Below are 25,813 nucleotides of genomic sequence, written 5' to 3'. Positions count from 1 at the left end.
TTGAATGTACCCCATACCGTGGAGAAAGTGAAAGCAACCGCAATTTGATTGGTCTCCACAACATTATTTTTTTTCACTGGCGGGAGCTGTCTAGCAACCATCAAGAAAAACGGGAGTGCAAATAAACAGTGCAAACTCAAGAAGTGGGGCGAGTGAATGGTCAACGGTGAGTGTTGCTTTGCTTTGTTCTTTCAATTTCTCTTTCCTTCCTTTTCCATAATTTCGTTACACACGTTAGTATCATTAATGGCTAGCCAAATATGTAGCTGTCAAAAAGTTGAAGTATAATTTGCTAGCTGGTCAGCTAGGTTGGCTAACATTAACGTTAGTTGTTTGGAGCAGGTGGCTGATTCCCGATGGAGGCTTGTTAACGTACTGCTAGGGTGGTTGATTATTGGTAATCTATTAGCTATCTAACTATCATTGGCTAGCTATCTAATGTGATGAAGAAAATTATAAGACAAAGAGTAAAGCCACATGGAGGAAGAGGACTTTCCCGGTTCACACACATGTCTGTTTACTTTACACAATAAATGTTTACATTCCGGCCTGCTTGTCAAAGCTCAAGGAAACAGCTTGTCCATGTATGGATAGATTCAAAGTGTATTTTATGCATGGTATATGGTATATCAGACCATATACCACGGGTATGACAACCCATTTAGTTTTTCTACTCTAATTACATTGGTAACTAACTAGTTTATAATAGGAATAAGGCTCCTCGGGGGTTTGTGATGGCATTGAATTCTAGCGTGCAAATATACTGTGCATTATTTAAGCAATAAGGCCCGAAAAGATGTGGTATATGGCCAATATACCAAGGCTACTCCGCGTTGCGTCGTGCTGTGGTAAGAACATACCTTAGTCATGCTTAAGAACAGCCTTTAGCCGTGGTATATTGGCCATATACCACATATTTTCGGGCCTTATTGCTTGTAAGCTTGCTAGCTACTTCAGTGAATGTTGAACACATTTCTAGCGGAAAATGTGTTAAATTATAGCCATGGTATAAAAGGGATATTCAACCCGGGACTCGTTATACTTTCTGAAGGCACTGTAAATAACATGTAAATAACATTGCATACGTAAGGGATAATCAACGAGGGGCTATGCGTTCTCTGTGCCTTCAGAAAGTATTAACACCCCTTGACCTTTTCCACATTTTGTTGTGTTACAAGGTGAGATTAAAATGGATTTGAATTGTCATTTTTTGTCAAATATCTACACAAAATACTGTAATATCTACTGTAGGGTTAAAATAGATTTTGGGGATCTTCTAAAGATGTCTCAATGTGTTTTTGTGTCCAGATGTCTTATTCTGCTGGACCAAACCTCAAATGCAAATAGTGAGTTGAAACCGCTTGTCAGAGAGGAAGATGTGATCTCTCAACTTTGTTGGCGTGAGAGGTAAACCATAGAGGAAGAGACGAAGCGAGAGGTTTGACTTTCGCTAAAATCTGTCAAAAAATAAGGCCAATGTGTTTGTATGGGCTTATTTTGGACCTAATCTTGTGTACTGCCTTCCCGCTTTTGGGACAATGACTCCCATTGTTAGGGCGGAGATGTGCATCTCATCATTATATGCAGATCTGTGGTGTAAATGGGAAGGTGCACAGAGGAACGAAGCAGATGAGACCATCTACTGATAGGTGCCCTTCTTTGAGAGGCATTGGAAAACCTCCCTGGTCTTTGGGGTTGAATCTGTTTTTGAATTTCACTCCTCGACTGCAGGGACCTTACAGATAATTGTTTGTGTGGGGTACAGAGATGAGGTAGTCATTCAAAAGATCATGTTAAACACTATAATTGCACACAGTGTCCATGTGACTTGATAAACACATTTTTACTTCTGAACTTATTTAGGCTTGCCGTTGCAAAGGGTTTGAATACTTATTGACAAGACATTTCAGCTTTTAATTTGTAAACATTTCTAAAAACATAATTCCACTTTGTCATTCTAGGGTATTGTGTTTAGGCCAGTGACACCCAATCTCATTTTAATCCATTTTAAATTCAGGCTGCCTGTAACACAACAAAATCAGGAAAAATTAAGGGGTGGGAATTCTTTCTGAAGGCACTATCTTGCTAGCTACATTGCATAACACTGACATTTTTCCCTCTTATTCAACAGAGTGATAAGTCTGCAAGGTGGTTGATTGCAGATTTGCCTTGGAAATGGACAGTGACAGTGCCAATGGTAAGTGACTGTGATCTCACATTTCTATCCCCCTTTCTCAAAAGTATGGTACAAACCCCACAGAGAAACAGACAGAGCTGAGCTTGGATCTCATCATCCAAGGTATTGGATATGTTATTGTTTTTGAGAACTGAGCTGAGCAGCTGAGTCCACAGGGACAGGTGCTACTCTGTCCTCCCCCAGGGGGTGTAGTGGTGACTGTGAGAGACTGATGTGTCTGACATCATTAGCGCCCTACCTGTGAAACATAGGTCGTTAGTGACTTGGAGGTGTCAGACTTGATAGTCTCCTTGTGTAGGATCACATGACATTGGTCCCAGAGGAAGGCTAACCAGGGCAGATTGTGCCAAACTTTGAAATGGATTGATTTTAGGCCCTGGCAAACATATATTTACGGTGTTTATCTACAAGGATTTAGCACAGCATTTAAAAGAGAGGTGCGCTTGCTGTTTTCCGTTTCTGATTCATGGTACCACTCTTGTCTTTGCGCATGTGTGTTCAATGCATATTCTATATTATTTATATGTAGGGCCTAGATACCGTAGAGAACTTTGACTGCAGTTGATGGAAAAAGTTATTAAAAGATAAAATGATGATTAGCATGTTGTTCTCCTCCCTACCAGAGGGGCATGTGTGTTACATTATTGCTCTGTCGTAAGCATATAAAAAAATCTTTGTTAAATAATTATGGTTTTATTTTTTTGTTAATATTCTCCTCCCCAGATGTGCAGGCAGAGCTGGACTCTGTGGAGGCAGAGCTGGAGGTGGTAGAGCTGCAGATAGCTGAGCTGCTGGAGAAGCAGGCTAGCCTGACCTCCAGGAGGAAACGGCTGCTCCGCAAGCTGGAGGAGGCATGTGACTCCGCCCAGCCCTCTGGATCCTCCTCAGGCTCTGGATCTGGACCTGCAATGACCAAGCAGGAGCTGCTGCGCTATGAGAATGATGGTATAGTAGAGGCTATAATGTATAGGATGTGGCACATGCGTACAATATACACTGAGTGTAGAAAACATTAAGAACACCTTCCTAATATTGAGTTGCACTTTTGCCCTCAGAACAGCCTCAAATTGTCAGGGCATGGACTCTGTAAGGTGTCTAAAGCATTCAACAGGGATGCTGGCGAATGTTGTCAAGTTTTCTGAATGCCCTTTGGTTGGTGGACCAATCTTGATACACACGGGAAACTTGAGTGTGAAAAACCCAGCAGCGTTGCATTTCTTGACACACTCAAACCGGTGTGCCTGGCATCTACTAACATTCACCCTCTGAATGGCACACATACACTATCCATGCCTCAATTGTCTCAAGGTTTAAAAATCCTTCTTTAACCTGTCTACTCCCCTTCATCTACAATGTTTGAAGTGGATTTAACAAGTGACATCAATAAGAGATGATAGCGTTTTCCTTGGATTCACCTGGTCAGTCTATGTTATGGATGCAAATTTTGGTCAATTTTGCTGCCGGCTAACTGACCCTCATTAACCGGTTGACAAACTAATAAAAAATCCAAACAGTAAAATAACGTGACCGACAGAAAATACAATCAGAGATCTGTATATAATGATGAGATACTTGTGTTTCCGCCCTAACAATGGGAGTCGTCCCAAGGCGGGGAGGCAGGCGACAAGTTTAGGCCCAAAATAACCCCATATCAATTTTGGACAGATTTTGGCGAGAGTGAAACCTCTTGCTTCGTCGCCTCTTCCTATCTGATACTATGCATGCATACAAGGACTGGACACTTTTCATTAAGAGCTAAATGGAAACATGCAACAATAACCAGCCTATTGTTTTACAGTCAAAAGGCGATTTAACATGCAACTCCTGTAATGAAGCAGCTAATAAAACCACATTTTCAAACATTTGCCCAAATGCAATTAGCGGAAAACACTGTTCTAAAGTACGCAACTAATGCGAAGAAAAGTAAAATGTTCAGCTTTCAAACAATTATCTGCCTCAAGCTCACATTGCAAAGTGGTGGGTGATGCGCTGATAGTCAGTGGTTGGCATGCTATAGCCTAAAGTATGCATCCGAATGGGAGGCACGCTTTATGAGTTGATTGAGAAATAAAAATAGCTCCTTTTTTAATTGTGGCCACCAAAATGATTGCATTTAGAATTATTTGTTGCGCAATGACTGGGTTTACAAAAGCAGGTTTCACTCCAGTAGCCTACAGGCTTTTTGAGGTGCAACTCTTTCTGACAGGTGGTAGGCTATTCTGCTCCTCAAACTAGGCTCTGTATGCTGTGCACGTGTGATAAATAAAATGTATGACGACTAACGAAAATATACGTGCCAATTTAATTCCACCAAATTATGCTAATTAACCTATAGACCGAGAAGCATTGGCTAACTGAGTAACCTTAACATCCCTAGTGTATGTCATGGAAAGAGCAGGTGTTCCTAATGTTTTGTACAGTGTGTGTGTGTATACAACCATTCAAAAGTTTAGGGTCACTTAGAAATGTCCTTGTTTTTGAAAGAATAGCTATTTTTTTGTTCCATTTAAAATAACATCAAATTGATCAGAAATACAGTGTAGACATTGTTAATGTTGTAAATTACTATTGTAGCTGGAAACGGCAGATTTTTTAAAATGGAATATCTACATAGGCGTACAGAGGCCCATTATCATCAACCATCACTCCTGTGTTCAAAGAGTTGCAAAGAAAAAGCCATATCTCAGACTGGCCAATAAAAAGAAAAGCTTAAGATGGGCAAAAGATCACAGACACTGGACAGGGGAACTCTGCCTAGAAAGCCAGCATCCCATAGTCGCCTCTTCACTGTTGACGTTGAGACTGGTGTTTTGCGGGTACTATTTAATGAAGCTGTCAGTTGAGGACTTGTGAGGTGTCAGTTTCTCAAACTAGACACTCTGATGTACTTGTCCTCTTGCTCAGTTGTGCATCGGGGCCTCCCACTCCTCTTTCTAATTCTGGTTAGAGCCAGTTTGCACTGTTCTGTGAAGGGAATAGTACACAGCGTTGTACGTGATCTTCAGTTTCTCGGCAATTTCTCGCATGGAATAGCCTTCATTTCTCAGAACAAGAATAGACTGACGAGTTTCAGAAGAAAGGTCTTTGTTTCTGGCCATTTTGAGCCTGTAATCGAACCCACAAATGTTGATGCTCCAGATACTCAACTAGTCTAAAGAAGGCCAGGTTTATTGCTTCTTTAATCAGAACAACAGTTTTCAGCTGTGCTAACATAATTGCAAAAGGGTTTTCTACTGATCAATTAGCCTTTTAAAATGATAAACTTGGATTAGCTAACACAACGTGCCCTTTTTAACACTGGAGTGATGGTTGCTGATAATGGTCCTCAGTACACCTATGTAGATATTCCATTAATAATCAGCTGTTTCCAGCTACAATAGTAATTTACAACATTAACAGTGTCTACACTGTATTTCTGATCAATTTGATGTTATTTTAATGGACCAAAAATGTGCTTTTCTTTTAAAAACAAGGACATTCTAAGTGACCCCAAACTTTTGAACAGTAGTGTGTGTGTGTGATATCTCTCACACACACACATTACATTTGTGTATTTATTAAGGATCCCCCATTCGCTCCTGCCAAGGCACCAGCTACTCTTTCTGGTGTCCAGCAACATTAAGGCAGTTATATAGAATTTAAAATATTACATTACATTTCATAACACTTTACCCAATACATTTAGTTTGTTCCCTCAGGCCACTACTCCACTCTCACATATTTACAATACAACATCCATGTGTCTCTTTACAGTCCCTGCTCTTCCATAAGGTGTATTTTATCTGTCTTTTAAATCTGATTCTACTACTTGCATCAGTTGCCATGGCTCTATTTAGTACTGTGCGCATGACCAAAAGTATGTGGACACCTGCTCGTCGAACATCTCATTCCAAAATCATGGGCATTTATATGGAGTTGGTTCCCCTTTTGCTGACATATCAGCCTCCACTCTTCTGGGAAGGCTTTCCACTAGATGTTGGAACATTGCTGTGGGGACTTGCTTCCATTCAGCCACAAGAGCATTAATGAGGGGGGTACCATTCTGTGAGCTTGTGTGGCCTACCACTACGTGGCTGAGCCGTTGTTGCTCCTAGATGTTTCCACTTCACAATAACAGCACTTACAGTTGACCGGGGCACCACTAAGCAGGGCAGAAATTTGATGAACTGACTTGTTAGAAAAGTGGCATCCTATGATGGTGCCACATTGAAAGTCACTGAGAGGAATGTATATGGTGGATGCAATTATTAAGCTTAGAATGTACTGAGTGCAGGGAAGACGATCACATGTTGGCAGGCACTGATAAGGGTGGAGAGCTGTGGATTAGTGAGGAAGGGTGTCGAGGTCAGATCAGGCCACATTAGGGGAGAAGAAACAGTTTATTGCCCGTATCACTTAACGCCTAGCAATAAAGAAGATGTAATGTTTAGAGAGGAGACTTCACCTAAATTGGGGTATATATTATCACTGGGGGAAATATGTTTTTGTCTTATGTACAGTTGAAGTCAGAAGTTTACATACACTTAGGTTGGAGTCGTTAAAACTCATTTTCAACCACTCCACAAATTTCTTGTTAACAAACTATAGTGTTGGCAAGTTGGTTAGGACATCTACTTTGTGCATGACACAAGTAATTTTTCCAACAATTGTTTACAGACAGATTATTTCACTTATAATTCACTGTATCACAATTCCAGTGGGTCAGAAGTTTACATACAAAGTTACTGTGCCTTTAAACAGCTTGGGAAATTCCAGAAAATGTCATGGCTTTAGAAGCATCTGATAGGCTAATTGACATAATTTGAGTCAATTGGAGGTGTACCTGTGGATGTATTTCAAGGACTACCTTCAAACTCAGTGCCTCTTTGCTTGACGACATGGGAAAATCAGAAGAAATCAGCCAAGACCTCAGGAAAAAAAATTGTAGACCTCCACAAGTCTGGTTCGTCCTTGGGAGCAATTTCCAAACACCTGAAGGTCCCACGTTAATCTTTACAAACAATAGTACGCAAGTATAAATGGGACCACGCGGCCGTCATACGGCTCAGGAAGGAGACGTGTTCTGTCTCCTAGAGATAATCGTACTTTGGTGCGAAAAGTGCAAATCAATCCCAGAACAACAGCAAAGGACCTTGTGAAGATGCTGGAGGAAACGGGTACAAAGTATCTATATCCACAGTAAAACGAGTCCTATACCGACATAACCTGAAAGGCCGCTCAGCAAAGAAGAAAACCGCCATTAAAAAACCCAGACTACGGTTTGCAACTGCAAATGGGGACAAAGATCGTACTTTTTGGAGAAATGTCCTCTGGTCTGATGAAACAAAAATTGAACTGTTTGACCATAATGACCATCATTATGTTTGTAGGAAAAAGGGGGAGGCCTGCAAGCCGAAGAACACCATCCAAACCGTGAAGCACGGGGATGGCAGCATCATGTTGTGGGGGGGGCTTTGCTGCAGGAGGGACTGGTGGACTTCACAAAATAGATGGCATCATGAGGGAGGAAAAGTATGTGGATATATTGAAGCAACATCTCAAGACATCAGTCAGGAAGTTAAAGCTTTGTCACAAATGGGTCTTCAAAATGGACAATGACCCCAAGCATACTTCCAAAGTTGTGGCAAAATGGCTTAAGGACAACAAAGTCAAGGTATTGGAGTGGCCATCACAAAGCCCTGACCTCAATCCTATAGAACATTTGTGGGCAGAACTGAAAAGCGTGTGCGAGCAAGGAGGCTTAGTTACACCAGCTCTGTCAGGAGGAATGGGACAAAATTCACCCAACTTATTGTGGGAAGCTTGTGGAAGGCTACCCAAAACGTTTGACCCAAGATAAACAATTTAAAGGCAATGCTACCAAATACTAATTGAGTGTATGTAAACTTGTGACCCACTGGGAATGTGATGAAAGAAATAAAAGCTGAAATAAATCATTCTCTCTACTATTATTCTGACATTTCACATTCTTAAAATAAAGTGGTGATCCTAACTGACCGAAGAAAGGGAATTTTTACTAGGATTAAATGTCAGGAATTGTCAAACTGAGTTTAAATGTATTTGGCTAATGTGTATGTAAACTTCCGACATCAACTGTACATATATATGTACAGTCGTGGCCGAAAGTTTTGACAATGACACACACATTCATTTTCACAGTCTGCTGCCTCAGTTTTTATGATGGCAATTTGCATATACTCCAGAATGTTATGAAGAGTGATCAGATGAATTGCAATTAATTGCAAAGTCCCTCTTTGCCATGCAAATTAACTGAATCCCCAAAAAACATTTCCACTGGATTTCAGCCCTGCCCCAAAAGGACCAGCTGACATCATGTCAGTGATTCTTTCGTTAACACAGGTGTGAGTATTGACGAGAACAATGCTGGAGATCACTTTGTCATGCTGATTGAGTTTGAATAACAGACTGGAAGCTTCAAAAGGAGGGTGCTGCTTGGAATCATTGTTCTTCCTCTGTTAACCATGGTTACCTGCAAGGAAACACATGCCGTCATCATTGCTTTGCACAACAAGGGCTTCACAGGCAAGGATATTTCTGCTAGTAAGATTGCACCTAAATCAACCATTTATCGGATCATCAAGAACTTCAAGGAGAGCAGTTCCATTGTTGTGACGAAGGCTTCCGGGCGCCCAAGAAAGTCCAGCAAGCGCCAGGACTGTCCCCTAAAGTTGATTAAGCTGCGGGATCGGGGCACCACCAATACAGAGCTTGCTCAGGAATGGCAGCAGGCAGGTGTGAGTGCATCTGTACGCACAGTGAGGCGAAGACTTTTGGAGGATGGCCTGGTGTCAAGAAGGGCAGCAAAGAAGCCACTTCTCTCCAGGAAAAAAATCAAGGACAGACTGATATTCTGCAAAAGGTACAGGGATTGGACTGGGGTAAAGTCATTTTCTCTGATGAATCCCCTTTCCGATTGTTTGGGGCATCCGGAAAAAAACTTGTCCGGAGAAGACAAGGTGAGCACTAACATCAGTCCTGTGTCATGCCAGCAGTAAAGTATCCTGAGACCATTCATGTGTGGGGTTGCTTCTCAGCCAAGGGAGTGGGCTCACTCACAATTTTGCCTAAGAACACAGCCATGAATAAAGAATGGTACCAACACATCCTCCGAGAGCAACTTCTCCCAACCATCCAGGAACAGTTTTGTGATGAACAATGCCTTTTCTAGCATGATGGAGCACCTTGCCATAAGGCAAAAGTGATAACTAAGTGGCTCGGGGAACGAAACACTAATATTTTGGGTCCATGGCCAGGAAACTCCCCAGATCTTAATCCCATTGAGAACTTGTGGTCAATCCTCAAGAGGCGGGTGGACAAACAAAAACCCACAAATTCTGACAAACTCTAAGCATTGATTATGCAAGAATGGGCTGCCATCAGTCAGGATGTGGCCCAGAAGTTAATTGACAGCATGCCAGTGTGGATTGCGGAGGTCTTGAAAAAGAACGGTCAACACGGCAAATATTGACTCTTTGCATCAACTTCATGTAATTGTCAATAAAAGCCTTTGACACTTATGAAATGCTTGTAATTATACTTCAGTATTCCATAGTAACATCTGACAAAAATATCTAAAGACACTGAAGCAGCAATCTTTGTGGAAATTAATATTTGTCATAATCAAAACTTTTGGCCGACTGTGTATATATACAGTGGGGAGAACAAGTATTTGATACACTGCCGATTTTCTACTTACAAAGCATGTAGAGGTCTGTAATTTTTATCATAGGTACACTTCAACTGTGAGAGACTGAATCTAAAACAAAAATCCAGAAAATCACATTGTATGATTTTTAAGTAATTAATTTGCATTTTATTGCATGACATAAGTATTTGATCACCTACCAACCAGTAAGAATTCCGGCTCTCACAGACCTGTTAGTTTTTCTTTAAGAAGCCCTCCTGTTCTCCACTCATTACCTGTATTAACTGCACCTGTTTGAACTCGTTACATGTATAAAAGACACCTGTCCACACACTCAATCAAACAGACTCCAACCTCTCCACAATGGCCAAGACCAGGGAGATGTGTAAGGACATCAGGGATAAAATTGTAGACCTGCACAAGGCTGGGATGGGCTACAGGACAATAGGCAAGCAGCTTGGTGAGAAGGCAACAACTGTTGGCGCAATTATTAGAAAATGGAAGAAGTTCAAGATGACGGTCAATCACCCTCGGTCTGGGGCTCCATGCAAGATCTCACCTCGTGGGGCATCAATGATCATGAGGAAGGTGAGGGATCAGCCCAGAACTACACGGCAGGACCTGGTCAATGACCTGAAGAGAGCTGGGACCACAGTCTCAAAGAAAACCATTAGTAACACACTACGCCGTCATGGATTAAAATCTTGCAGCGCACGCAAGGTCCCCCTGCTCAAGCCAGCGCATGTCCAGGCCCGTCTGAAGTTTGCCAATGACCATCTGGATGATCCAGAGGAGGAATGGGAGAAGGTCATGTGGTCTGATGAGACAAAAATAGAGCTTTTTGGTCTAAACTCCACTCACCGTGTTTGGAGGAAGAAGAAGGATGAGTACAACCCCAAGAACACCATCCCAACCGTGAAGCATGGAGGTGGAAACATAATTCTTTGGGGATGCTTTTCTGCAAAGGGGACAGGACGACTGCACCGTATTGAGGGGAGGATGGATGGGGCCATGTATCGCGAGATCTTGGCCAACAACCTCCTTCCCTCAGTAAGAGCATTGAAGATGGGTCGTGGCTGGCTCTTCCAGCATGACAACGACCCGAAACACACAGCCAGGGCAACTAAGGAGTGGCTCCGTAAGAAGCATCTCAAGGTCCTGGAGTGGCCTAGCCAGTCTCCAGACCTGAACCCAATAGAAAATCTTTGGAGGGAGCTGAAAGTCCGTATTGCCCAGCGACAGCCCCGAAACCTGAAGGTCTGTATGGAGGAGTGGGCCAAAATCCCTGCTGCAGTGTGTGCAAACCTGGTCAAGAACTACAGGAAACGTATGATCTCTGTAATTGCAAACAAAGGTTTCTGTACCAAATATTAAGTTCTGCTTTTCTGATGTATCAAATACTTATGTCATGCAATAAAATGCAAATTAATTACTTAAAAATCATACAATGTGATTTTCTGGATTTTTGTTTTAGATTCCGTCTCTCACAGTTGAAGTGTACCTATGATAAAAATTACAGACCTCTACATGCTTTGTAAGTAGGAAAACCTGCAAAATCGGCAGTGTATCAAATACTTGTTCTCCCACTGTATGTATATGTATGTTTGTTTGTTAGTTAAATTAATTTAGAAGCACAACCACACTGCTGTGTGTGTAATGTGTTCCAGACCTGGGTTCAAATACCATTTAAAAAAATCTCAACTACTTTCACATACATTTCTAAGTAGGTATTCAGATATTTTATTTTTTGAAAAGACAAGAAGTTGAATATTGGTATGTATTTGACAACACTCATACATTGACTCAAATACACTCCCATTCATTTAAATAAGGTATTTAGAAAAAGTATTTGAAAATATTTTCAAATATATGGCTATTTATAGGAAATTAAAGTACTTCCAATAGAAGTAGTTGATTCTGGGCACATTTATTTGAAAATGCACAAATACATAGAAAATACATTTTTCAATAACAAATAATCAAATACACATGTATTTTAACTCAGGTCTGATATGTTCACATCCAATAAGATAGGTTATCTTTCAAAGAGCTGAATTGAGCAATAAATATGTAGGTTGTGTCCAAAGTGCTATTTTATTAGGTAGGCTATAATCTTGAAGGCTGAATATATTGCTGTACTGTATTTTGACATGCTTGAATGTTTTCTTTCCAAACCTAGATTTCTCGTGGTCTACAGAACTGGAGCAGAATCTGAAGGATGCGTTCCAGCTCTCTAAGTTTCGTCCTCTACAGCTGAAGGCCATCAACCTTAGTATGTCTGGTAAAGACCTCTTCCTAGTGATGCCCACTGGACGAGGGAAAAGCCTCTGCTATCAGCTACCTGCAGTCTGCTCTGAGGGTAAGGGGAGAATGCACAAACGCGCACACACACAAAATTCACTTATGCGTATATAGATACAGACACACACACACACATACACACCAGGTGACGTGCATATACTGAAAAGCCTAATGTTACAGTTCATTGAATAATTGTGTGTTGTGACTTTTTACTTTCATTATTTATTTAATCCACTAACTATGTTTGTTTACTTGTTACCCGATTTTAAATTAATAATGTAACAATTAACTCATTAGGTTTTGGGGCACCACGGAAGAAGTTGTTTACAGAGTTACCATCTCCCAAATTAAACTCTATAAGGTCTTTACCTATAACATCGATAAACAAACATCTTGTTAATCACTACCTCTTATCAAATACTCATTCTGAACGATCGTAACCTTCTTGGATCTGCAAAAACCCCAGTTATTCACTACTACACAGTACTACACAAATTGGTTGAATCATTTATTTACTAGCTAACTAAATAATAACGCAGAATACACACACACTTACTGTTGAAGTCGGAAGTTTACATACACCTTAGCCAAATGCATTTAAACTCAGTTTTTCACAATCCCTGACATTTAATCCTAGTAAAAATTCCCTGTTTTAGGTCAATTAGGATCACCACTTTATTGTAAGAATGTGAAATGTCAGAATAATAGTAGAGAGAATGAATTATTTCAGCTTTTATTTCTTTCATCACATTCCCAGTGGGTCAGAAGTTTACATACACTCAATTAGTATTTGGTAGCATTGCCTTTAAATTGTTTATCTTGGGTCAAACGTTTTGGGTAGCCTTCCACAAGCTTCCCACAATAAGTTGGGTGAATTTTGTCCCATTCCCCCTGACAGAGCTGGTGTAACTAAGCCTCCTTGCTCGCACACGCTTTTTCAGTTCTGCCCACAAATATTCTATAGGATTGAGGTCAGGGCTTTGTGATGACCACTCCAATACCTTGACTTTGTTGTCCTTAAGCCACTTTGCCACAACTTTGGAAATATGCTTGGGGTCATTGTTCAGTTGGAAGACCCATTTGCGACCAAGCTTTAACTTCCTGACTGATGTCTTGAGATGTTGCTTCAATATATCCACATACTTTTCCTCCCTCATGATGCCATCTATTTTGTGAAGTCCACCAGTCCCTCCTGCAGGAAAGCCCTCCCACAACATGATGCTGCCACCCCCGTGCTTCACGGTTGGGATGGTGTTCTTCGGCTTGCAAGCGTCCACCTTTTTCCTACAAACATAACAATGGTCATTATGGCCAAACAGTTCTATTTTTGTTTCATCAGACCAGAGGACATTTCTCCAAAAAGTACGATCTTTGTCCCCATGTGCAGTTGCAAACAGTAGTCTGGCTTTCTTATGGAGATTTTGGAGCAGTGGCTTCTTTGCTGAGCGGTCTTTCAGGTTATGTCGATATAGGACTCGTTTTACTGTGGATATAGATGCTTTGTACCTGTTTCCTCCAGCATCTTCACAAGGTCCTTTGCTGTTGTTCTGGGATTGATTTGCACTTTTCGCACAAGTATATTCATCTCTAGGAGACAGAACGCGTCCCTTTCCTGAGCGGTATGACGGCTGCTTGGTCCCATGGTGTTTATACTTGCGTACTATTGTTTGTACAGAAGAATGTGGTACCTTCAGGCATTTGGAAATTGCTCCCAAGGATGAACCAGACTTGTACACATTTTCTTATGAGGTCTTGGCTGATTTCTTTCGATTTTTCCCATGATGTCAAGCAAAGAGGCACTGAGTTTGAAGGTAGGCCTTGAAATAAATCCACAGGTACACCTTCAATTGACTCAAATTATGTAAATTAGCCTATCAGAAGCTTCTAAAGCCATAACATTTTCTGGAATTTTCCAAGCTGTTTTAAAGGCACAGTCAACTTTGTGTATGTAAACTTCTGACCCACTGGAATTGTGATACAGTGAAATAATCTGTCTGTAAACAATTGTTTGAAAAATTACTTGTGTCATGCACAAAGTAGATGTCCTAATTGTCTTGCTAAAACTATAGTTTGTTAACAAGAAATTTTTGGAGTGGTTGAAAAACAAGTTTTATTGATTCCAACCTAAGTGTATGTAAACTTCTGACTTCAACTGTACATGAGACAAAGGTCCCTAGTGGGCTGACAAGATGTGACGGCTTGTTACTACATAGATGGAGAGTGGTAGAGACGGAGAGGAAAAAGGCACACTTATCGTCGAGACATTTCAGAACGATTCTCACAGCAACGTTAATCATATAGTTTGCTCACGAACCGCCTCCTGTTTGGAGTAAGAAATCATGAATGTATTTGTGTGAAATGCCATTGTTCGTTGTTTATCTCGTGTCTGAACCAAGCCTTCTTGGAAAGGGTTGGGTGGGCCTTTCCTGTGGGCAACTTGTACATGCTCTGATTGTCCCCCGGAGGTCACAATGTCCTTCTTAGTTGTCCAGTCTCCATGGGGTGTTTCCTCAGAACTTCCTCTTTGCTGTACCAGTTTCTGTCTGGGAGGGGAGTTCTCTCTCCACCTCGGGTAGATGGTCAAAGTTTCAAATCACTTTACACACGCAGGTGCAGATTGGCGGTGTCCTGGTCAACCATTTCAAACATGTAGCTCTCCGCCTCACGTTTCCTGGTCTAAAGGTTGACTCCTCTTCCAAGCCTTTATGCACTCTTGGTAAAAAGGGGTATTCCGTCATGCTGACAAGCTCTTTGACCTCCCTCGGGGCGTGGCTACTTAATGTGCAAAGGATATGATTAGACGTTCTATGACAACTCCTAAAATCACATTCCGATCTCAACAAAAATACTTTCATATTATCTGTATATAATTCCCACAACGTATTGGAGGGAAACTTGACAGATAAAGGGGTATCCTTTCCAAGTTACAGTATTTGGTCCATACAGTTTTTAATAACATCACAATATGACATTCGTTTTCTACATCTACCCACTGACCATTCCCCAAGTGTCTGCGAACAAAGTCATTATTTTGGTTGATACTGAAGGGTAGAGAGAGACTTCTCTCCTGCTTAAATTTACGACGAGGTGTCAACCCCCCCCCCCCCTTTGCGGGTGGGAGAGGGTCTGGTTATTGTCAGCCATTGCTGAGCTGACCTATTGTGATCCTCACAGGACAGTCATGACGTGTGTGCTGTGCAAACACGTACTGCAGACAGGGCTCTAAATTAAACATTTTCCTTGGTTGCACTTAAAGTTAGGAGCACCAGCAAATACGATTTTTTTTTTATGATTGAGATACAGCCTAAATGATTTTGACTTACTTTTGAACCACATGGTATGCCCTAGAAACTAATATGTACCACTGTAAAGACATTTGTTTATTATAAAAGCTAAAATGTTGATACGAATATCTGTCATTGGAATTACAAAGTAATTTGGGGAATATTAGTTTTCTAAATTGTGTAAAAGCACTATTTTCCAATTGAGATGCATTACATTTTAAAATTATACACTGTCTTTTAAGAACGTCAGGTTTGTGATGACATGTAGGAGATGGTCATTCATTCATTGCTCTCCTGAAAAAAGCTCTCTTCCTTTCTGTGCCTCCAGATGTTTGGATATACTGGTGAAGTTACCAGGGTGTTAGCTAGCTAGCCAATGAGGTAAACAAATGGTTAACGACACGCAAATAGCTTTAGAACGGCCCATGACGTGGTTCATGAATGTAAAATGCGGTCCCGGTGATCCGCTATAGGAAAGTAAAAATGTTGCACTGGTAATATGGGTCAGATCTTTTGACCTGGTTGTTCTAGAAGTAAGCCATTTTCGCTGTAGTAATGGAGCAACCATGATGCTAACGAATCTGCGCTCCCTTTTTCTCTAGGGAATTTGGAAACAACGGTACAGCCTTTAATACAACTATTATTATCAGGGAGGTTTTTTCCCCTAGGCGCACTGTGCTCCCAAAATAAAACTCCTGGTCGCACAGCAAAATATTTGGTCACATATGCGACTAAATTGGTCTGACTTTAAAGCTCTGATCGCAGATGGTTGCAGCCATTACTCACTGCAGTGTTATTTTAACGTGCGTTTGTGTGCCTCCAGGTTTCACTCTGGTCGTAAGTCCTCTAGTTTCTCTGATGGAGGATCAGCTCATGTACTTAAAGTCCATTGACGTTGAAGCCGTGTCTCTCAACGCATCCAGCAGTAAGGTAATAACCAACACATTTGCGACATATTATTGATACTTGGCTGGTATTGATTATACCTTTTTAGGATTTGTGTTTTATTAGACTTCTGCTATGTACCTCAGGAACATGCTAAAATGGTCCTAGCGGGGATGACGGACACCAAATCGCTTTTCAAGCTGCTGTATGTGACTCCAGAGAAGATAGCGAAGAGCAAGCTGCTGATGTCGAGGCTGGAGAAGGCCTACAACGCAGGAAGGCTTAGCCATATTGCTGTGGACGAGGTGCACTGCTGCAGCCAGTGGGGACACGACTTCAGACCTGGTGAGAGACCGTACAACTGTACTGTATATTGGCTATTTACTTTTTATTATTCTCCTTACTTTGTTGTGGAAGGTAAAGGGCTACTCCAACAAATCACTCAAAGTAAAATTCTAATAACTCTGTTTTACATTACAATACCCAAACAAGGATATCCCCATATAATTAAACAGAACACTTCAATGTATCTCTATGCATACCACTTAGAATGCATGCCCAATAGATTGCTTCATTCTACCCCTCCTCTCCCGCCAGACTACAAGCTCCTGGGGATCCTGAAGAGGCAATTCCCAAAGGTTCCGTTGCTAGGGCTGACGGCCACAGCAACCAGCAGTGTTCTAAAGGACTGTCAAAAGATCCTGTGTGTCCCTGAGCCAGTCACACTCACTGCCTCCTTCAACCGCACCAACCTCTACTACGAGGTGGGCGTCATGGCAACCATACACACCTGGCCGCCACCTGCTTGGCAAACACCTGTTGTTCTTTTGACCTTTAAAAATACACACACTTGTTTTACTAAAGGGGATGCTTGTTAAGATTCCCGCTGTGTTTCTGCACTGAAGTATTGAGGATCTGTACTGTTTTTGTATCTCTCAGGTACTTCTTAAAGACCCAAACAGTGATGATTCAATCAGTGACATCTCAGCACTGATCAAGGAGAGATATAAGGACCAGTCAGGTACTTTGAAAGGAAAAACGAAGAATAGTTCAAAATTCAGTTTGTCACATTTTCGAAATGTGACAAACATCAGCAGCTTGTTATCCAGACTTGAGGTATTATGCTTCTGCTTTTGGCAGGGATAGTGTACGTGTTTTCCCAGAAGGATGCAGAGACTGTGTCGGCAGACCTACAGAAGAAAGGCATCAATGCATATCCATACCACGCTAACATGAATCCAGAGGACAAGTCACGGGTTCACCGCAAATGGGCCAACAACAAGATCCAGGTGGTGGTAGCTACTGTGGCGTTCGGGATGGGGATTGACAAGCCTGACGTCAGATTTGTCATCCATCACACCATCAGCAAGTCCATAGAGAACTACTATCAGGAGAGCGGACGAGCAGGTAGACAACTTTTTTTTTTATTATAAAAAAAGAATTAAAAAAATCTCCCCACTCAAAAATTTGATAATTTAGGAACAACACCTGATCCCTTGACTTCAGAAAAAGAGGAATACTATTTCTACATTTTTAAAGTATTTTTTTCCCCCCTCTGATTTTCCAATTGCACTTCTACTTCGACCGCAGCCAGTTTGTTTTTAAACTCTTTTCCTCTTAACTCCTAACTTATTTTTCCCTTATCATTAACATGGTCTTCTCTCCATTCCTCCAGGCAGAGACGATAAGCCGGCTGACTGCATTGTGTACTTTGGCTTCAACGACATCTTCAGGATCAGCACCATGGTTGTCATGGAGAATGTAGGACAACAGAAGCTGCTGACCATGGTCGACTACTGTCAGAACATAGACAGGTACTGAGCTGGACCAATCACAACGCTCTCATTGACATCACTAGATTACTTGTGACAATTTCAGTTGTGTAGATAGCTGTTTGAGGATCTCAAGGGTACAGTACGTGTGTATCTCTATTGTTTTAAGGTGTCGGCGCTCAGTGATCGCTGTTCACTTTGATGAGGTTTGGGACAATGAAGGATGCAACAAGATGTGTGATGTCTGTCGCCGTGGCAATGGTATGAGTACAATATGGTGAACATACCACTTTTCAAATCGAACATACATGGCATGCTAGGGGCATATGGGTAGATTTGGAATTGGGCATATGAGTTACTCTCCCATCTAATTGAAAGAGCTAGCATAATATATGTTGAGTCTTCATACCTAGTATACCTGTGTTTCCATCCAGACTACATCACGGTGGACATCACGCAGCATGCTAAAGATGTGGTCCAGATTTTGGAGCTGGCGGGCTCTTTGGACGAGAAGCTGACCCCCCTGAAGGTGACCGAGGCGTGGATGGGGAAGGGTCCGGCCAAACGCAGGAAGATGATCCAGACCACCACCCTGTCTCGCCTGGAGGTGGAGGCCATCATCACAAGCCTATTGCTACAGGGATATCTCAGGTACTGACTGACTTAACTTTAAACCCTTTTCCAGTTCAATATGCTTACTGCTGCAGGGCTACCTCAGGTAGGCCTATGACCTAGGGCATGTTCAGTGGGGCACATCATAGGAAAAACTTTCGCATAAAAAATGTGTTTTCATTTCAGGCAGTACCTCCCTAAAGAACACATCCTTGTCTTAAACCAGGTATTGACTAAGGACAAATAGGGTTGTCAAGAGTGGAGGTTGGAGAGAATTGTGAGCAGGTCATAATGGACTTGTACTAGTACACAGCTGGTTGCTTTTAGAATGTTGATCTTTGTTTACCCCCTTTTTAAAATTCTCTCCACAGTGAAGACTTCAGTTTCACTCCGTACACCACCTACTTCTACCTGAAGCTGGGTCGTAAGGCCCCAATGCTGAAGAACCAGAGTCACTCCATCACCATGAAGACGAGGAGGACAGGCCTGGAAGCAAACACGGTCAGTACTACACAGCAAACGGTACAGAAATCATTCAGGAAAGCCTTTGGGTGCATCTCAATAGACTAAAGTGGCCTCCTCCATCTGCATGGAATCGATATGATAGTTGACTACCCGGTAATAACTTTTTTTTGGTAATTTTTTCTAGTCCGTGCAGACTAAGGCTAGGAAGCCACTTTTGTCTGAATACATCATCCTGGGATGTCTTATCTTTTCATCACATTTAATTTTTCTATTTCTCCTTCTGCACTTCTGACTGAAATGTTTCAGTGTAACGTAATTATTTCCCCGTTTAAAGTAGTACTTTACTCAACCTATTTCTCACTGTCTCAATCCTCTTCTCCTTGTATGTCTTTGCCCCATCTTCTATGCTCTTTCAATCTGTTTTTGTCTTCTCTGTATCTGCTCTGAATACCTCTATTGTTTACTTGTCTACTTACCTGCAGGTAAGTGAACTATGTTGTCAGTTTCTTTTCCTTTCAGGCCATCGGATAAAGATCTGGATTTTGTTTCTTCGTCATTTTGATTGATTGTATTATTCAATCACCAACAAAATCAGAGCATTTCCCTTTTATCAATGTTAATTATGATTTTAAATATTGAGTAGAATCATTCTTACCACCATCACCCTTGATCACCCTTGATTGTCATTAGCACACTTACTGTAAACAAAACACAGATTTCACTGTAGTTCTAATGCTGTAGGTTTTCTAAACAATGTAGTGTTGCGTAATACCAGACAGGCGCAGATATCAGGGCTCCAAGTGCAGTACAACAGCTGTGGTTCTGGGTGTTGCTGAGATCTTATCTAATCCATGTTGATATTTGCTAAATGTGACCAAGGTGCCGGTAATGGTTGATAACAATCAATCCTAACACCTTCATATGGGAATGATTCATGTTTCTGGTTCTCATGTCACTTCTTAAACTCTTCTCTGCTTACGTTATTACCCACACCTAGCTTAGGTGTGTGTGTGTGTGTGTGAGAGAGACAGGCAGGTTAAAGCTGTTGTTGATGACCTACAGGTAAAAGTGTCCCAGGTAAAGACCAAAGAAGGAAAGAGATCTGGTGACAATGCTACAAACTCCTCTGTCAGGAAGAAAGTCAAGAAAGACCTCTAGTGCCCCCCTGAAGATACCAAAGAAAAAGTACAGTTCCCTGATTCTCTATTCAACCCACTGCATCTATGGCATGGCACTGGGCAACCATGTATATGTCAATTAGGTTAAAGACATATGTAATGTTTGGTCCTGAATGATATCCTTACAGAATGCATAATTATTCCTAAAATAATTAAATATGCATGATGTCATACAGTATCAGTCAAAAGTTTGGACACACCTACTCATTCCAGGGTTTTTCTTTATTTTTTACTATTTTCTACATTGTAGAATAATAGTGAAGACATCAAAACTATGAAATAACACATGGAATCATGTAGTAACCAAAAAAGTGTTAAATCAAAATATATTTTATATTTGAGATTCTTCAAAGTAACCACCCTTTGTCTTGATGACAGCTTTGCACATGCTTGGCATTCTCTCAACCAGCTTCATGAGGTAGTCACCTGGAATGCATTTCAATTAACAGCTGTGCCTTGTCAAAAGTTAATTTGTGGAATTTCTTTCCTTAATGTGTTTGAGCCGATCAGTTGTGTTGTGACAAGGTAGGGTTGGTATACATAACAGCCCTATTTGGTAAAAGACCAAGTCCATATTATGTCAAGAACAGCTCAAATACGCAAAGAGAAACGACAGTCCATCATTACTTTAAGACATGAAGGTCAGTCAATGCGGAAACTTTCTTCAAGTGCAGTCGCAAAAACAATCAAGCGCTATGATGAAACTGGCTCTCATGAGGACCGCTACAGGAAAGGAAGCCCCAGAGTTACCTCTGCTGCAGAGGATAAGTTCATTAGAGTTAACTGCACCTCAGATTGCAGCCCAAATAAATGTTTCAGAGTTCAAGTAACAGACACATCTCAACATCAACTGTTCAGAGGAGGCTGCGCGACTCAGGCCTTCATGGTCGAAATGCTGCAAAGGAACCACTATTAAAGGACACCAGTACGAAGAAGAGACTTGCTTGGGCCAAGAAACACGAGCAATGGACATTAGACTGGTGGAAATCTGTCCTTTGGTCCGATGAGTCCAAACCGCCGTGTCTTTGTGAGACGCAGAGTAGGTGAACTGATGAACATCGCATGTGTGGTTCCCCCTTTGAAAAATGTTGGTGGTGTGGGGGTGCTTTGCTGGTTACACTGTCAGTGATTCATTTAGAATTCAAGGCACACTTAACCAGCATGGCTACCACAGCTTTCTGCAGCAATACGCCATCCCATCTGGTTTGCGCTTAGTAGGACTATCATTTGTTTTTCAACAGGACAATGACCCAAAACACACCTCTAGGTTGTGTAAGGGCTATTTGACCAAGGAGGAGAGTGATGGAGTGCTGCATCAGATGACCTGGCCTCCACAATCATCCGACCTCAACCCAATTGACATGGTTTGGTATGAGTTGGACCGTAGAGTGAAGGAAAAGCAGCTAACAAGTGCTCAGCATATGTGGGAACTCCTTCAAGACTATAGGAAAAGCATTCCTCATGAAGCTGGTTGAGAGAATGCCAAGAGTGTGCAAAGCTGTCATCCAAGGTTACTACAGTACATGATTCCATGTGTGTTATTTCATAGGTTGTCTTCACTATTAATCTACAATGTAGAAAATAGTAAAAATAAAGAAAAACCCTTGAATGAGTCGGTGTGTCTCAACTTTTGACTGGTACTGTATTTCTGTAAACACTCAACCATTGTTACAGCTTTCATTGTTTGTGTCGTAACTCAGCGCTGTGTGTATGTCCTGTCAATGTCTACACACATGGCTGTAGATTCATTATGAAGCATGCTTTCACTATCTCACGCTATGCTACACTAACATTGGGGTTCACTAACATGGTTCTGTATAACAGCATGCCCAGTCCCAAGTCAACCATCTTCGATTTATGATGGGTTCTTCAGTCAAGGGTCACTGACACTTCCTTTTGTCTCCCACAGGAGGACCAATTAGCTGGTGGAGCTAAAGAGGTGGTGGTGACCTCCCAGTCCCCTCCTCCCGTTGCCCCCGACGACAGCAGCACTCCCCCTCCCAGACGCAACAAACTGATCAAGATGCATAAAGAGCAGCAGAATCTGGCCAGGAAACAAGACAAGGACCATGACCAGACAGAAAGCCAAACACGGGAGGACCAGAATGACCCTACTGCTGCCCAGCCCACTGCCATTGAAGTAGACGTAGAGATCAATATTATAGAGAAAGTTAATGACAGCGAATCCCCATTACCGCCATTAAAACGAAATTCTAAACCTAAATCAACAACCCCCCAAAAGAAGCGAAGGAAACCCTGTACTGCTGCTCTTGCTGCAGTCCTAGCTCCCTCAGAAGCTGCGGTTACAGACTCTGAACACCAGAGGCCAGCATTGGTCAACTCTCCCTCCCAGGTCTCCATCATCTCCGAGGCTGCAGTGGAGGAGCTCTGTGACCTGAGGAACTACTACAGCAAACAGCTGAGGCAGATAAACGACATTTCCCATGAGTACTTGCAGAATCAGGGGTGCTCAGACCCAGGGGTGCTGGCCTGTATCAGAGAGCCACTAAAGAGCCTGCACCTCCCCCGTGGCTCAACCATCGCCCGGACAGCACGCAACCTGTGGAACAGAGTCAGCTCCAGAAGGAAACTCATGCAAAGATAACGATTGACCTTCCCTGGGACAGTTGACGTTCAGATGTGGACACTACTGTATCTCTCTTTTTCAGGTCTTACGTTGCCAGAGCTAGAGCCCTGGGGCAGACAAGTCTACTTTTTTTGTAACACCTGTTCTATTTTTCTGGAATGGCTTTGACTGAGAGAATATACCCATCCAAGTTAGTTTGAGATTGTAATATTTTACTGTTGGATCAATACCACTGGTTAGCCTAAGATAAAGAATGAAGAGCTGGTTTGTTTTGGATAAACTACCACACATGAACTGAAAGGTTTGTTGAACTGAAGAATGTTTTCACAATGTATTATTTGTAACTTTTTTTTTAAAAATATTCGAGCATTCCCTAATCTAACAGCCACAATGTGCACGCTAGTGAATTTGATTCGCTCGAATACGTTTTATAATACTGCAGCTTTGAGAAGGTCCATTCACATTTGTGGAGCACAGTATAATATTTAGCTATCATTAATAAACATTGATTTAAAATTGAAATGTTCACATGAAACATTTCTATCTTTTGGTTGTAAAGTTAGTTTTTATGCATCCTATTCTGGTATATTTTCTAATAATTCCTTTTGAGTTCCACTAACCCCCCAAAAACACAGTAAGAGCACTTACCAGGAAAATAATTCAATTAACAATAATATTGAATCTACATACGCTGTAAAAAATGTGATGAATCTGCGTAAACAAATTAAGGCATCAATTTACACAATATTATTGAGTAGATACAATTGCCTTTTGTTTTTGAATAAAAACACTTCAATAAGTTATTCAAATGTACACAGCCCAGGGAAATAAGAATAGCTGTAATATGAATGAGATTTACTTTGGCAGGCATTGTTAAGTGCCCAATCTACCTGCAGTAACTGGAGGTAGAATTGCAAGCATTACAATGTGCTGGATTTGTCATTTAGGGTGCTGATGGTGGAAATGTGTGGTCTCACCATTAAGTCAATTTGTCTGACTGTTTTGATATCCGTTCATCATGATCCATTACACCTCATGGCACAACAAGCTGCTTAATCCTAATAAATATACTTTTCTTTCTTCAAACATGTACACAACACTGTGTAAAAAAGTCTACAAATGTTTAATTACCCACAATCCTCTAAAAACAGCCACGTGGCAAGTTGTTGCAATAATTTAAAATATTAAATTTAAGTAAATAAACTCTTTGGTTATCCTCAAAATATACTTACATTTCATGCAACATTGAGTTGGATTTATTCTTAACTTGTTTGGTAAAATGACTTGCATTGATTTTTATTAAGTATATTTTGGTTCAATTCACCCCAGATTTTTATTTTACAGTGTACAGCAGATGAATCATAATAACCCTTGGCTTGTAAACAATGTTAACTTGGGGCTTGATATTGATACGCAAATCTGTTCTTAGCCCTGCAGGATTCAGTCAAGAGCCCCGTTTATACCTGGTGCTAACACAGGTCCTAATATTTTCCACATTTTTAGACGATTAAAATAACTGAATTGTGATCAGATTTTCCGGACTGTTTCCAGAGGTAGTCGGGGATGAATTGATTGGTTGGATGAAAGCTCGATGGACCGGTGAAGGGGTGAAGTTTACAGGTGAGAGTAAAATAAAGAATAGCCACCTTTAGGGAGGTTGGGTTGCGACACACAAGGTTGCCAGTTCGAATGCCAATGCAGCTTTTGTTTTCCAACCTTACTAATTACAATTCTACTTGACTGAACAGCTTTATATAGATAAAAAATGTGTTGTGCCCTCCCAATTGCTTGCGCAGTAGACTAGGCACTGGGACAGGGACCAGAACGTCACAGGTTCTAAACTTGCCAATGCCCTTTCTCAACAAAGGTATATTTATAGCCCTGGTTACACCTTGCATTAACATGTGGTTTTCGTTATCAAACGCATGGATCACACACAAGCGGGTTGACTCATAACCCGCAATCTGCTGTTATATCCATTTTCGGGGTCATGAAATAGTGTGGATGATTGGGGGAGTGGGTTGCGTGATGGTTGAATAAAGAGAAAACGGTGCACAATAAAAATTGATAATTATTGTACAATTCATATCTATAGGCTACATTGAGATAAAAATTTTAAAAAACATTATTTTTATCTGGCATTAGTGCGTAGGCCGAAGCTTTAGGGCCTAACTGTATGCGCGTGTCAAATGTTTTTGGGAAAAAGTTAACATCAAAAAACAACATCCTCCATCAATTGTGCATCTGTAAAAGTTTGAGGGTTTTAGGTAACAAGCCAAATTTCTACAGCCTCCTGAGGTTGAAGAGGCGCTGTTGCGCCCTCTTCACCCCACACTGTCTGTGTGGGTAGACCATTTCAGTTTGCCCGTGATGTGTACGCCGAGGAACTTAACTTTCCACCTTCTCCACTACTGTCCCGTCGGCGTGGATAGGGGGGTGCTCCCTCTGCTGTTTCCTGAAGTCCACGATCATCTCCTATGTTTTGTTTTCCTGACACCACACTCCAAGTGCCCTCACCTCCTCCCTGTAGGCTGTCTCATCGTTGTTGGTAAACAAGCCCACTACTGTTGTGTCATCTGCAAACTTGATGATTGAGTTGGAGGCGGGCATGGCCACTCAGTCATGGGTGAACAGGGAGTACAGGAGGGGGCTGAGCATGCACCCATGTGGGGCCCCAGTGTTGGGGGTCAGTGAAGTGGAGATGTTTCATACCTTCACCACCTGTGGGCGGCCCGTCAGAAAGTCCAGGACCCAATTGCACAGGGCAGGGTTGAGACCCAGGGCCTCAAGCTTAATGATGAGCTTGGATGGTACTATGGTGTTCATTGCTGAGCTGTAGTCAATAAACAGCATTCTTAAATAGGTA

The 25,813-nt window shown here is 41.6% G+C and overlaps 1 protein-coding gene across 2 annotated transcripts; it reads left to right on the top strand.

Moving 5' to 3' along the window:
- The first annotated feature begins 66 nt into the window (after positions 1-66).
- LOC120049847 (ATP-dependent DNA helicase Q1-like) lies at positions 67-24,138 on the top strand. 2 transcript variants are annotated; one of them, XM_038996304.1, is made up of 15 exons: positions 67-166; positions 2,132-2,197; positions 2,921-3,142; positions 12,043-12,222; positions 16,272-16,378; positions 16,480-16,678; positions 16,931-17,097; positions 17,273-17,354; positions 17,474-17,740; positions 18,009-18,147; positions 18,275-18,366; positions 18,540-18,756; positions 19,089-19,218; positions 20,245-20,367; positions 22,270-22,377. In XM_038996304.1, the coding sequence occupies exons 2-14, from the start codon at positions 2,176-2,178 to the stop codon at positions 20,338-20,340; spliced, it is 1,920 nt and encodes a 639-aa protein (XP_038852232.1). In that variant the 5' UTR covers positions 67-166; positions 2,132-2,175; the 3' UTR covers positions 20,341-20,367; positions 22,270-22,377. The 2 variants fall into 2 exon arrangements, with proteins under 2 accessions (XP_038852232.1, XP_038852231.1); XM_038996303.1 differs by lacking the exon at positions 20,245-20,367 and having other exon boundaries at positions 22,270-24,138.
- The last annotated feature ends 1,675 nt before the right edge of the window (positions 24,139-25,813 follow it).

The sequence above is a fragment of the Salvelinus namaycush genome, chromosome 6, assembly GCF_016432855.1.
Source record: "Salvelinus namaycush isolate Seneca chromosome 6, SaNama_1.0, whole genome shotgun sequence".
NCBI lineage: Eukaryota > Metazoa > Chordata > Actinopteri > Salmoniformes > Salmonidae > Salvelinus > Salvelinus namaycush.
This window is presented reverse-complemented; position numbering and strand designations above follow the sequence as displayed.